Genomic DNA, 13,947 nt, shown 5'->3' with positions numbered 1-13,947 from the left:
CTCCGACTCCCGAGAGTCACGAGAAAGGCGGAACCAGAGACCTGCCCTGTGATGTGCAGCAATTTAGACCTATCAGCGCAAGGTGTTGCGAACCCTCCGCCCAATTGAAATTTTTTTTATTCTGAAGGAGGGTGCGTCACGGGCTCCGTGGGCCCAACGCGAAAGGTGGAAAAGTCCAGAAAGAATGGAACCAATGGGCGCGCCTGACGCGGCCGCGATTGGCGAATCAGGAGACCAATGACTGTCAGGGGAACGTGCCCCTCCTCCCAATTGTGAAGCCTAAAAAGGGCGGGGATTTTGAGGAGAAGCCAATCCCGAGGCGCGGAGGAGGCAGGCCGAGGGGATTACGCTCCAACTGCCCAATGAGTGGGAAGCGAGGATTATGAGCGGAATTTTAAGCCAATAGTGGAGGAGCACAAGGAGGTCCCCGCCCTCTGGAGGCGCTCGACCAGTGAACAGGCGAGGACGGGGCGGGAGCCGGGGTCCCGGCAGCTTCTAGTAGGTTCCAGAGGGCGGCGCGTGCTGTTGGGAACGCGGAGCGGACAGATTCGAGTCAACCGGGTTCCGGACAGGGCTATGGAGCAGGTGAAAGGGGGAGGGGTAGGCTGCGGCCCCGGGGTCACTCGGGGTCCGGCCGGGCAGCGGGAGGAGGGGCGCGGCGAGCGCCGGATCCGGGCGGGCGGGCGGCGGCGGCGGGGAGGAGAGGGCGTGAGGGCCGCGGGCGCCGGGCGGGACGTGATGGGTGTAGCGAGGCCTGTCTGTCCGGGGCCGCGGGGAGCGCCGGGTCCCCTCGGTGTGGAGGCCCGGCGGCAGGTAGCAACTCATCCACATCCGGCCCGCGGCGGGAAGAGGGGCAGTGGCCGGGCCCGGGAGGCCTGCGAGAGCTGGCCCCAGGGTGAGCGGGGGGAGGGGAGGCGGTGGCGGCGGGACTGGGAGGGTTGGGGGCGGCCGAGGGGCCTCGGCAGGCGGGAGGGAGCGGCGCCCACCTCAGGGGATGATGCGCGATCCGGGAGCTCCGAGGCTGCCGCCGAGGACGCCACCCAGCACTTGGCCACAATGAACTTGGAGAAATCCAGGGAGCGGGGACGGAGATCAATTGGAAGTAGTTGAGGGACTTTACAGCCTCCCAGTTGGAGGGAAATGGGATCTTCCTGCCTCTGAGAGGGTCCTGGTGAGGGGAGTGTTGAGTGAAGGCCTGGCGAGCAGCGGACCAGTTTTGCCTGATGCAGGAGAGGGGAGGGTGCAACAGAAGTCCTTGAAACGAGTTCCAGTTTTACTGCTGTTGTTCAAATGTGTGCGCCCCCGCCCTTGGCGTTTTGTGATTCTGGAGTGATTGAGGACTGACACTTGAAAGGTCGCTTTCAAATTAGACAAAGAGGAATTCGTTGCGATAGAAAAATTAGACCATATCGATGAGCCAGAAGTAAAGGATTTGCTGCCACTCAGCATTTTGGGGGGGCAGAATTGGAAACTGCTGTTGGCTGCTTTCAGTGAACTTAGTTGTGTTCTCAGTGGTCTATAGGTCGTGAGGGGCTGAGAGGTTTTGTTTTTTTAATTGGAAGCTGTCATTAACGGATGATGATTGGCGAGGAAAAGAAAGCTGAATTCACTTTTTTTTTCTGTTTCTTTCTCCTGTGATCTACAAAGGTGACCGCTAGCATAACGATTGCCAAATGTGGAGCCTCTTTGCCAAGCTAAAAGCAAAAGTAGCGTGAAGATGGGAAGGTCAATAAACTTTTTGCTTCTTTGTAATAATTATGTTGTGTCTGGGATTAATTGATTTAGGTACAGGAAAGAAAGGATAAAAGGGGGCTCTTTCCATCATTGCCAAGATAGGAAATCACACTACCCGTTTTAGAAGTGTGTATAGACAGACTGTAAATGGACATTTCTGACTAAACTCAGGGCTACAAACTTTTTTGGTAAATGTTCCTGTCAGTAATGACCGGGCATTTTAACTCCACATGTGTTAGAACCTACTGTCTTGAACCTATTCCTGAAAATCACCTTGTGACTTTTGTACCTTTGTTTCCATTTTCAATTCTGTGAGATACATATTTCCATTTCAGAAAACAATCAGTTGGACAAATTTGTGTGAAAGTTGTACTTTATTTATAGACATCTTTCTGATCCCGTAGTGATACACTTTTAACCTTTGACCCAATATTGATCTATAACTATTTAACGTGACACTGTTAATACTTACTATTACATGTACAGCATGCTGTTATTTTCTATTCCCCTTGACCATTTGAAATGCTGGTTGTGACCTGCAGAATTGGTTTCTTGACCCACTGCAGGTCATTACTCAGTTTGAAAAAAGTGCTGTTCTGAAGGTAGGCGGGGACTTAGTCAAGGTGTTCTTCAGCTGTCTCTTGATACCATTGAGTTTTGTAACTTTCTGCCTTCTGGCCTTCGTTCTGGGCCCTAAGAGTTCAACCCTTGCTTGCTACATGTGCCTTTCCCTCTTCTCCCTTGCCTCCCTAGGATCTCTCTGGTTGATGGAGTCTCAACTGATGTGCATCAGAGGTTCCAAAATATTTATCTTAACAGAATTCTTTCCAGCAGCAGTTTACTGTGGGTGACAGGTGGTTGATAGAGGCAAAGAAAGCAGAACAGTTTAGTAGTCTGAATGACATAACTTGATCTCACTGAATGTGTTTGCATTTTTAAGGGAACTTTTGGGGTGTGGCACCTGACCAGGTAAGAGGAAGCCCTTTGGTTAGCACCCTGTTCTGATGTGGCAGAGGTCCATTTGACTTCTTTTAACCCTTTGGTGTCATCCATGCTTCTTCCAGTGTGTTTGAGAGGATGGGAGGCTGTTTTCATTTGCTAGGCTGCTTAAAACAGATACCATGAAATAGGTTGTTTTTTAACAACAGGAATTTATTAGTTAACACAAAAATGTCCAGATCAAGGCATCATCAAGAGGAAGTTTTCTCCAGGATCCTGGACTCATCTGTTACATAGCAAGGCATTACAGGGCAGCGCCTGCTGGTGTCTTCCTTCTCTTCGGGTTTCCTTGGTTTCAGATTCTTGCTTCTGTGGGGTGTGTGTGTGTGTGTGTGTGTGTGTGTGTGTGTCTCTCTCTCTCTCTCTCTCTCTCTCTCTCTCTCTCTCTCTCATATTCATCCCATTTATGAAGGGCTCCAGTAAGAGGATTAAGACCCATCCTGAATGAGGTTGGTCACTCCTTAACAGAAGTAGCCTCATGAAAATATCCTATTTACATTGGGTTCCCACCCACAGGAATGGAGTAACTTTAAGAACATACTTTTCTAGGCTACATACAGTTTAAAACCACCACAGGGACTAAACCACAAATAAAATCATGTTTGTTTCTCTTCCCCACACCTTTATAGTATATTAGTATTTTTAAGGAGGACAAGAACCGAATCATTTGGGGGGGAGGGGTGGCTTTCCTTTATCCATTAAAGAATAGCATTAATTTACCTGTGGTGACATATTACCACAATAATAAATGGAAGAAAATTCTTCTCTGATATGAGAATACTGCAACCGTGCCACAGGAAGAACATCTTTTTGCTCCAGAGGAAGGGAAACCTTTCTCTGCCATTCTTAGCCAAGTCAGTAGACCACATATCGGTGTACGCCCCACCCAGCGTGTCCTGATTGCTGCTCTGAAGAGTAATCAGGTCTGTGCTCAGTTTTATCTTTTGGACTCTGGAAATCTATGGCAAGTGAATCTACTTTTCCATGAAAGGAACTCATGGATATGTCCTAGAGTGACTTCATCTGAACAAGGTGGAGGCTTTTGGAAGACTGGCTTGAGTTCTTACTGAGAGAACCTAGACTTCTGGCTCTTGGTTATTTGTTTCCCTGTTGGTTCCCAGAAGTGTGGGAAATGTAAATGAAGTAACCTGGGATTTCTCTTTTGTCTGATCTGTAAAGTAACCTATTTCTTGATAACGACAGGAAAGAATGAGTGTCACCTAAAAACTTGGGCAGAAGAAGCATATTATGGAGAGAGACTATATTGGCTCCTTTCTTTGTTTCCTTTTCCATGTGTTTTAAAACATCTTTTCATTGTTTCAGGTGAATGAGCTCAAAGAGAAGGGCAATAAGGCCCTGAGTGCAGGTAACATTGACGATGCGTTGCAATGCTACTCTGAAGCAATCAAGTTGGATCCCCAGAACCATGTGCTCTACAGCAATCGGTCTGCAGCCTATGCCAAGAAAGGAGACTACCAGAAGGCCTACGAGGATGGCTGCAAAACTGTTGACTTAAAGCCTGACTGGGGCAAGGTAAGCTGTGGGTGAGTTGGGCCTCTCAGACTTTTTCCAAAAATGCCTTTTAATACTCTCAGGTGTGCACGTGTTAAATATGAATTCCTCCTGACTTGCCTAGTTGTGTATCTAGTAGACTGATAGTTCATTATTACCCACCCACCCTCTTCCCTGTTTGAGTATTTCCCTCAGGGTGATAGCATATTTCATCAAATCTAAGATACTATCTGTTGTAAGACATGCCTTGTTTTATGTACTACTAAGAAAGGAAATGCTGCCAAAGAAATTGCCATTGTCAATCTCAGATGAATGGGGAGGGGTGGTATACCAGGTGTGTGTGTGTTCTTTTGATGTTTGGCTGGATTCTTACAGTATCAGTCTTGGCATTTTGTTCCTTTCCCTGTTTTCTCTTTCGCTTTCACATGAATACCCATTTTGTTCCTTGAAGTGTAAAGTAGATTCTTTTGAGTCCATCTTTTGGATTTACCTCTAGGTGTCCTTTATTTTTGTTTTGTGTCTCTTTCTTCACTGGTTTAAGGGCTATTCACGAAAAGCAGCAGCTCTTGAGTTCTTAAACCGGTTTGAAGAAGCGAAACGAACCTATGAGGAGGGTTTAAAACATGAAGCAAATAACCCTCAGCTCAAAGAGGGTTTACAGAATATGGAGGCCCGATTGGCAGGTAGGCACCATGTACACTGTCTTTTGCTTTCATAGTAATTATATTTTTAATTCCATTTTAATTTTGAGACTTTGGTTTTCCCTGAAATGTCACCTTGGTTAGGCTATGGGGCACAGAAACTGGAGTGAACCATTTTCACAGTGATGCACTTTCTGTTGTTTGAACAGAGAGGAAATTCATGAACCCTTTCAATATGCCTAATCTGTATCAGAAGTTAGAGAGTGATCCCAGAACAAGGACGCTGCTCACTGATCCAACCTACCGGGACCTAATAGAGCAACTACGAAACAAGCCGTCTGACCTGGGCATGTAAGTAGAGGCAGCACATGGAATCTCAGACTGACCATGAGCATTGTGCTCTTCTTCCTGAGACTGTATAGCTCAGGGTTTCCTGGTTCCAGCTGCAGGGTTTCTGCCTGTGATTTACTTCCAAAGAGCAGTTGGGGGGTTGGGTTTTATTTGTATTTATAGAGAGGGTCAGGGGTAGCATGTATCAGAAAGATCTAGAATGTTCTTTGTAATCCACCCATTCTTCTTCCCTGCTCTCTGTGATTCTGATCCAGTACCACTTTTATTCTGCCCATACACACAGGCCCCACTGTGTGTGTATTGGAGAGGGGGAAAAGGTTTAAAAGAATTTCAGATATAATGACGTGTCTCCAGTCTTATACTGGTATCCATCACTGTCCAAATCTCCCTGGCTCCTAAAATCAGATTATGAAGGACACCTAGCAGTTTATTCCTCCTTCTAGCTGCTGGCTTCAAGAGGTATATCTGGCTTTTTTTTACCTCGTTTTAGATGGGTTTTTGAAGGGTTGAGTACTCTCCAGTGGCAACTCATGGGTAGTGCGGAATCTAGTGATCTTTTGATGGGTGAGAAGCTTATGTATAGCTTTTAGCAGTATGTGGGGTTTAAGATACATTGTGAGTAGAAATATTTGCTGTTTTTCTTTCTCATAAATATTGTAGGAAGCTACAAGATCCCCGCATCATGACCACTCTCAGTGTCCTCCTTGGAGTTGATCTGGGTGGTGTGGATGAGGAGGAAGAGGTTGCCACACCTCCACCTCCACCTCCTCCCAAAAAGGAGACCAAACCAGAGCCAATGGAAGAAGACCTTCCAGAGAATAAGAAACAGGTCTCACATTCTTTTCCTGTCTCTGTCATAACCTTTATAAACAACCGGGTCAACTAGAAATAAATATGTCTGTCCAATGGGACCATCTATGGACCTTGGATGGCCGTAATTGTTTTTTGAGAGTTTAGTATGTGCCAGGTACTGTACAAAATGCTTTGAGTGATTTTGTTAAACTCTTAGGAGAATGGTATTTTTAGTACCATTTACACATGGAAGAACTGAGGCTCGGAGAGACTCGGTGTCTTGCTCAAGGTCATAGAACCAGTGCTGAATTACTGACTTGAATCAGATCTAACTCTGTACTTGCAAAATGAAGGCCAATTTTGCCTATGGAGGGGTTGATTTTAGTTAGTGAGCTCTAGGCCTTGGTTTTTAAACCTCTTGGAGTCTCCAGACCTCTTCATGGGGAAGTTGGAGGTAGTGGGGGTGGGAGTGGGGGGCGGGTAGTTCACTGATAGTCACTTTAAGGGGCTTACTCGTCTTTTGCAGCTTTGTTAAAAGCTACCGGTCTGGGACAAATGGCCTGTTGGGTGAGAGGTAGCCTCTCTCTGCTCTTCTGTATTATTGTTATAAATTAAAATGATCAGTGTACCAACAAATCAGCTTCATGAGAAATTTCATACAAATCACATATTTCAAAGACTAGCACTCACTGTGGTGTGTGCCAGCATACTTCCTGTCAGGGCAGGAAAATAAAGAAGTGGCGAGTGGTCCATGTCCCTGCCACGATGTAGAGGACTGTTGTCTCCGTCAGCCTGTAGGCTTCTGTTTCTTGATTCGATGTTGGCATTTGTTGAAAGTTGTCCACTTAGCAGCAGTGTCTTTCAGAGCCTGGACCATGTGCCTAAAGGCTTTTGTTTCCCTTCTTGTAAATGGAACTGCAGAATGTTGCCAGATTTAACACCTGTAAATGGCTAAGCGTTGGTTGGTTGTTCAGGATGTCTTGGAGCTGGAAAAAGGCCCTATGATGTGGGTGGTAGTGAGCCATTCTGGAGACTTCCTGCTGTGGGTATGGTCCCTTTTTCTAATCCCTTCATCACCCCCTCTGCTCTTTTTCCTGACAACTAAGACCCTGAGGCAGCCATGTGACAGAAACCGGACTTGATGCCCCCTCAGAATAAAACCTGGTCCAAAACTGTACTGTCCCCACCAGTTGCTTTTAGTTGAAGGGATTTCCTCTCTCCCCTCGAAGAAACCCTCTGCTTTCTGAGAAAAGTCCAGAGAATAAGTGGAAAGGAGGGAAATCAAGAGTTTTAATTTCTCGCTGCCCGATTGGTTCATGGAAGCAGCCTTGGATATGGAGAAGTTGCTTCCATAGACATGTTAGTTGCATCTGCTATTTCAGTACCTGTGACAGGTCAGGGACTCTTGTTCTCTTTGTTCTCTGGGTTAGATGTACTCAGCTCTCGCTTCTTCCAAACCTCATCTAGGCTCTGAAAGAGAAAGAGTTGGGGAATGATGCCTACAAGAAGAAAGACTTTGACACAGCTTTGAAGCATTATGACAGGGCCAAGGATCTGGACCCTACCAACATGACCTACATCACCAATCAAGCAGGTAAGGCCCAGAAACGAGGGTGCAGGCGAGCTGTTCTGCATTCTGGAGAGAAGCAGCAAGGACTGACTGTTCCCTTCTTAACCATCCTACCTGGCAGCTGTATACTTTGAAAAGGGCGACTACAATAAATGCCGGGAGCTATGTGAGAAGGCCATTGAAGTGGGGAGAGAAAACCGAGAAGACTATCGACAGATTGCCAAGTATGCACAGCTTTCTGGAATACCTTTAGTAGCGTGGAGAGTTTGATGTGGAAGGCTTAATTTGCCCTTTGGGGAGCAGGCAGGGGGGTGCTGGCTGCAGAGCCTGCTGTGTGAAGAACACAGCATATGGAAAGGAGGCCATGGGAGTCAGACAAGGGTGTTGAAAGGATGTTAGACCCTAGGGCTAATGTGGGCCTTGTTTCTGGTTGCAGATGTGTTGTCTCTACAGGGACTGAGTCTCTGGCCCTGCCCCTACCAAATACCTTTTCCTCTTGCCTTTATCAGAGCTTATGCCCGAATTGGCAACTCCTACTTCAAAGAAGAAAAGTACAAAGATGCCATCCATTTCTACAACAAATCTTTGGCAGAGCATCGGACCCCAGATGTGCTCAAGAAATGCCAGCAGGTGAATAGGAAGAGAATAGAAGAGTATTACTAACTTTTATTACCACTTACCTGTTTTTAATTTATTATTATTATATATTTTAAATAGTGGGTTTGGTCATCTCATACAGTTCCTTCCCTGGTATTTCATGATGACAGCATGTTGGATGTACTTTTTGTTGCAGTCATTTTTTTTATTGACTAAGATTTGAATCTTAAATGTGTGAGTGTTGAGGGACAGTGTACTGATGGTGTTTTGGTTCTTACTGTAATTTGACTTATTTTGTGCAATCAAAGCATCATGTATTATGTCAGTTACCATAAATTATGGGGGGTGGTTTATTCACAATTTTAAAAAAAAGGTCTTAAAATGAATTGTGCTGTCAGTGCCTGGGTCTTCTTCATTTGAGACATGTCTTTGTATCCAGTTTTCATCTCTACCATTTATTCTGTTTGATGATGTATGTTGATAATGAGGAATGTAAAATTATTTTAAAAAGAGAATTAAATTTTACCAGAGTACTCTTTAAAAGTTAAAAACAAAGTCAGGTTTTTAAACCCTATGTTTGAAAGTTTACAGGTGTTTAATATTTCAATAATTATTTTTTCTTAGGCAGAGAAAATCCTGAAGGAGCAAGAGCGGTTGGCCTATATTAACCCTGACCTGGCTTTGGAGCAGAAGAACAAAGGCAATGAATGTTTTCAGAAAGGTACCTACAGCTTAGCTCGGGGGTCTTTTGGGATAAAAGTGGTGTAGGAATCCTTTCCATGCCTTGACTGCAGAGTAAATATGGCCTGGTGGGACATGGTGGGTTTTGCTTTTTTAAAAATTGTCTGTTCTTTATTCAGGGGATTACCCCCAGGCCATGAAGCATTATACAGAAGCGATCAAACGGAACCCACGAGACGCCAAATTATACAGCAATCGAGCTGCCTGCTACACCAAACTCCTTGAGTTTCAGTTGGCACTCAAGGTGAGAAGATCTAGAAGATGTGAAGCAAACATTGATTGTAACCTTTACATGGGAGATATGTTGTCTTCTCTCTTTTTGTGTTTTCATCAACATCAGTTTTATGTTCTTATTTAGAGTATAGATTCATGGTGGGGTGTGTGGTTTTAATGTAACGGACCTCCATCTGCCCATTCCTGGCCTGTGTAGTTATTGGGGTTGAGAATACTTAGGAACATGATCCTTTTCCACCTTCCTTGAGGACTGTTCCTTGAGGTCTCCTTTTCTTATCACATCAAGAATGGTCAAATATGCTTGACCCTGTGAAGTTGTTTCACGTAATTCTCTTGAATATGATCTGCTCTGTGCTTCTATCACTGGTTCTATGTTCTCTGGCAAACAAACCTGGACCATCTTGTGGAATGGTGGCAAAATGGGATTTATCTGAAGCCCACCAATTATCTGTGTCCGTGTTGGTTTTTACTTTTGTTTTCAGTGCCACTATTTTCTGGATCTCTGTCTGGCTTAGAGTACCTTACTGTTTCTAGTAGGACTGTACAAGGACAATGTCACAAACAAATTGGTTTGAGAAACAAAATATTGCAAATCATCAGTCACCTGTGAGTTGGGGGGGGGGTGGAGGAGGTATCTTTCCAGTCATGCAAACAGGAAAAAAGAATGAATGAGTTCCTGTGTTGTTCTCCACCTCACGTCAATAATTAACATACTGTTGACCATTGGTGAGAGTTGGTTGCACACATTGTGGCACTTGACCTTTAAATTCTTGACCATGCCTCTCCCTAGACAACTTTCCTGTCCTCCCACACTACTAAGAGCACACCTAATAATGTCAAGATGAATGCTGTTTATGTCCATATTCAGATTTTGCCAATTGTCCCAAAAGGTATTTCTGGTTGTCATATTCTCTTAAGTTTCTCAAATTAGAACAATATGTCTGCCTCTTCTCCCTGCACCCCCACCCCACCCCAATAAATCACCGTTTTTATATGAGATAGTCCATAATCTGGGTTTGTCTCTCCCTGTGGTGTCATTTGATCTGTTTCTCTTCTTTCGTTGAGCCTACTGCTAAGTAAGCCAGTTGGTAGGACTAACAAGCACCGGCAACAAAAGTAAATGCTTGTGTGGCTCTGAGTGAAAGAGTCATGGTTGTAAAATAATCTATCTGCTACCTAAACTAACTCATCTAAAGGAATGAACATAATTTGGGGAGGAGGGTGGTAGGTTGATTGTTCAATCACCCTGATGATTTTGTTCCTTTCAGTTAACTACATTTGTTAAATAGTGGACAGAGAGAGCTAGGAGGGGCCTTTCTCAGTGGCCTTCAGTCTTCGTGGGGGCATTACTGCATTTAGGCAGGAGGTCACAGAAGTCACCAGTAGGTCTTTCCAGCTCCATTCCCCAGGGCTGCAGCTACCCTGGAAAAACTACCCTCCTTGGGTCACTTGATAACTTCTTGAACAGGAGAAAGGCCAGATTCAGCAGACATCGACTGAGCCCCCACCAAGTGGGGGGCCCTGGGGCATCGACAGGAAGGGTTGCTCTACAGAAAGTGTGCAGTAAGAACCTCTGCCTTGATCCCTGCCCCTGTAGAGCCTAATTCTCTTTTGCCTCTTCTAGGACTGTGAGGAGTGTATCCAGCTAGAGCCAACCTTCAGTAAGTGCTTTCTGCTGCATCTCCTCTATCTGGACTCTGGTGAAAAGATTTGAAAGAGGGGGCGTGTTGTTCTTTGTCTACCCATGTGTGCTCAGGGCCTGTAGCATTCAGGACTTAGCTGCAGAAGGCGGGAAGGATGTTGGTGTTCAGAGGAAGAAGGGGGAGAAGAGTTTTGGATAGTGCTTTATCTTTCCTATTTTTGTCTGTAGTCAAGGGTTATACACGGAAAGCAGCTGCCCTGGAAGCAATGAAGGACTACACAAAAGCCATGGATGTCTACCAGAAGGCGCTAGAACTGGACTCCAACTGTAAGGTAGGGCTGCCTCTGCCACTAAGTGGACTTTCCCCTCTCTGCATTTCTCCTTTGGGTTTTTGCAGTGGACATTTGCTATTTTTTCCATCTTGCCTCAGTTTCTATACCTAGATGTTCATCTCTCTTCCCTTCTCAATTACCTCCGTTATCTCAGCCATATAAGACAGAGAGCCTAGGGGGGAAGCTGACACTTTCCTCCTTTGTCTTTGCTGCGATGCAGGAGGCAGCAGATGGTTACCAGCGCTGTGTAATGGCCCAGTATAACCGCCATGACAACCCCGAGGACGTGAAGCGTCGGGCCATGGCTGACCCTGAGGTCCAGCAGATAATGAGTGACCCAGCCATGCGGCTCATACTGGAGCAGATGCAGAAGGATCCCCAGGCTCTCAGCGAGTGAGTAGAGTTGGGGGAGACAGCCTTTTAAGAAAAGGGTGAACAGGAGCAGTTAGATGAGAAGGCATGAGATGTGCTGGGGACGTGACCAGTCGGGGGCAGATACTTACTGTATAATTCTTACCTAGAAGTGGGTGGAGGGTGAGCCGGAAGGTTCTTGTTTGTGCGTTGGTCACTATAGCTTGAGACATCAGCAAAAATGCTACTTTGCTGGGAGAAGGGTCTTGGCTTAAAGCTGTGTCCATGGGCTCCTGCAAGATGCTGACTGGGTAGAGGTGGCCTTTGTGGTTCCTCTGTGTGGCAGTCTTCACGGGGACTAACCCTCCCCCCTCCCCTGGTTGCTGCCTTCTAGGGGGTTGAATTGGGGTTTGCTCATTTCAGGTAACTTTTCCGTTTTTTCATTAGACACTTAAAGAATCCTGTCATAGCGCAGAAGATCCAGAAGCTGATGGATGTGGGTCTGATTGCAATCCGGTGATAACTTGTTCCTTCCCCTTCCCTTCACCCTCACGCGGACAGAGGAGCTGGGGACCGCGGCAAGCAGCATGGAGCAGAAGGGAAAGAAGGGGGAAAAAAAGAACAACTTATCTCTATATTTATACACACCTACGTGGAAGATGCAGAGGCTTGTCCTCCCATTGCTCAGCAGCCGCTGCCTCCGGGCCCTCCCAGCACGCATGGTCTCTTCACCGCTGTCCTTGAGTTCCGGGTCTCCTTCCCCTTCCCCCTCAGTCGCTGTCTCGGCTGCTCCCGTAGTTGGTTATTTTTTATTTGGGGCAGTGGGCGTGTGTGGGGAGGGAAGGGTGTTCTTCCCAACCTCCGCTCCCAACTGTCTTCACGTTGTTCGCGCCACGTCCCCTTCTCAATAAAACAAGCCAGTCAGGCGTGGTTATATGTTGCTATGACCTGGAGTTATTTTTTTGCCAAGAATGAAGTGCTGCTCTGCGAGGGCCATTCCTTGGATATGAAGAGTGAATGTGAACTGACTAGACCTGGGGACCTGAGCAGAAGAGAAATGCCTCTTTTTTTTCTTTTCTCTGCTTTGTGGGCTGGGTGTGAACTCGGCTTGGCGCCGCAGCTTTGTCCAGGTGGTCCCTAGGTGGTGCTGTTGCTCAGCAGCTGAAAGGGGCCCTGTGGCTGCCCCTGCCCCGAGTGGCCCTTAACCCAAGGAGGTCCGGGGCTCCCGTGCTGTGGATTCTCTGCTCTAGTCTCAGAATCAGAAGCTGGCCAAGAGCCAATAAAGATCCCCTTGCTAGGGATGCTGTACCTCCCACTTGGAGCAGTCCACTCGCTTCTGTTGCTGTTAAATGTGTTTTTAAGAGTTGGATCATATTTTTATAAAATAAAATTTAAAAAAATCTTCCCCTGATCAGAGAGTTTAAAATTCCAGGCTTTAATTACACTTTTCCATGATTGCAACAAACTGCATTTTCTAAAACCCTCTTCCTGTACAGGGGAGGTTTCTGGGACAGGAATAAAACTTCCTCATTTACTCCAAGAGTGCTGCCTTCTGGGCTCCGAAGATGCTGAGCCTAGCAGCTGGCTGTGCTTCCTGTTGCCCTTCCAGTTTGCATAAGTGTCTTCTCCCCTGGGAATCCCCCAGCAGATCCTCTCCCCCCACCCGGGTGGCACCAAGTCTGGGAAGCCTGGTGTCCGTTGGGCACTGTGCCCTGGGCCTCCTCCATTGGTGCTCCTGGCCCCTTGGGCTCTTCCCCTTCACTCCCAAACGGACTGCTGGGAAGGCTGGTTCCTGCCTGCTTCCCTCAGCAGGGTGGGGCCTGAAAGTGTTAGGTCAGGGACCCTCCAAGTGACCCTTGAGCAGTGATGACAGGAAGCTTCGAGGGCAGTTGGGGGAGCCCCTCACAGGAGCCGGGATAGGGCTGTGTCATGTTTGAAGAGAAGGGGGTGGGAAATTAGGAATGGTTGGGGGCTGTTTTCTATCCAGTCAACAGCCTGGGCTGCCCTGAGTTGACAAGTTTGGAAATAGAGGCCCTTGGGGGGGGGTAGGAAAACCTCTAAGAAGGAACTTGGTCCCCGCAGGGTCTTCAGGGGCCTCCTTTGTAGTGTTGAGGGTTGGCCCAGACCTGAGTGAATTTTACCCACCAGCTTCCTAAATTACCCCGGATCCAGTCCAGGCTCTTCCCACCAGCCCAAAGGCCTCAAGATGGGCTGGAAAGGGGAGATGCGTCCTGCAGAGGAGGACCTAGCACTGAGCGTGACTGGAGGCTTCTGGTTTGAGGGATGACCCTTTGTGGAGGCCCACAAGCCCTTCCAAACCGGGGCTGGTGCCTCCTTTGCTTCCGGCTCTGGGGAGCACACAGAGCCCTCGGCACACCCCATGGCTTCCTGCACCCTATGCCTGCCCGCCCTGGGGAGGGGCTGGGCCAGGCCCGCCCCCGCCTGTGATAA

General features: G+C 47.1%; 1 protein-coding gene across 1 annotated transcript; it reads left to right on the top strand.

The window, feature by feature from the left end:
• The first annotated feature begins 366 nt into the window (after positions 1 to 366).
• Positions 367 to 12,443, top strand: STIP1 (stress induced phosphoprotein 1). The gene is made up of 14 exons (XM_037840400.1): positions 367 to 585; positions 4,057 to 4,266; positions 4,787 to 4,928; positions 5,096 to 5,237; positions 5,898 to 6,066; positions 7,497 to 7,623; positions 7,721 to 7,823; positions 8,109 to 8,229; positions 8,821 to 8,917; positions 9,057 to 9,181; positions 10,796 to 10,832; positions 11,042 to 11,145; positions 11,366 to 11,538; positions 11,944 to 12,443. Exons 1-14 carry the CDS (start codon positions 577 to 579, stop codon positions 12,014 to 12,016), a joined length of 1,632 nt encoding a protein of 543 aa, XP_037696328.1. The 5' UTR covers positions 367 to 576; the 3' UTR covers positions 12,017 to 12,443.
• Positions 12,444 to 13,947: the final 1,504 nt, after the last annotated feature.

Source organism: Choloepus didactylus, chromosome 6, assembly GCF_015220235.1.
Source record: "Choloepus didactylus isolate mChoDid1 chromosome 6, mChoDid1.pri, whole genome shotgun sequence".
NCBI lineage: Eukaryota > Metazoa > Chordata > Mammalia > Pilosa > Megalonychidae > Choloepus > Choloepus didactylus.
Note: the sequence above shows the minus strand (reverse complement) of the source record. Positions and strands in the feature narration are given on the sequence as shown.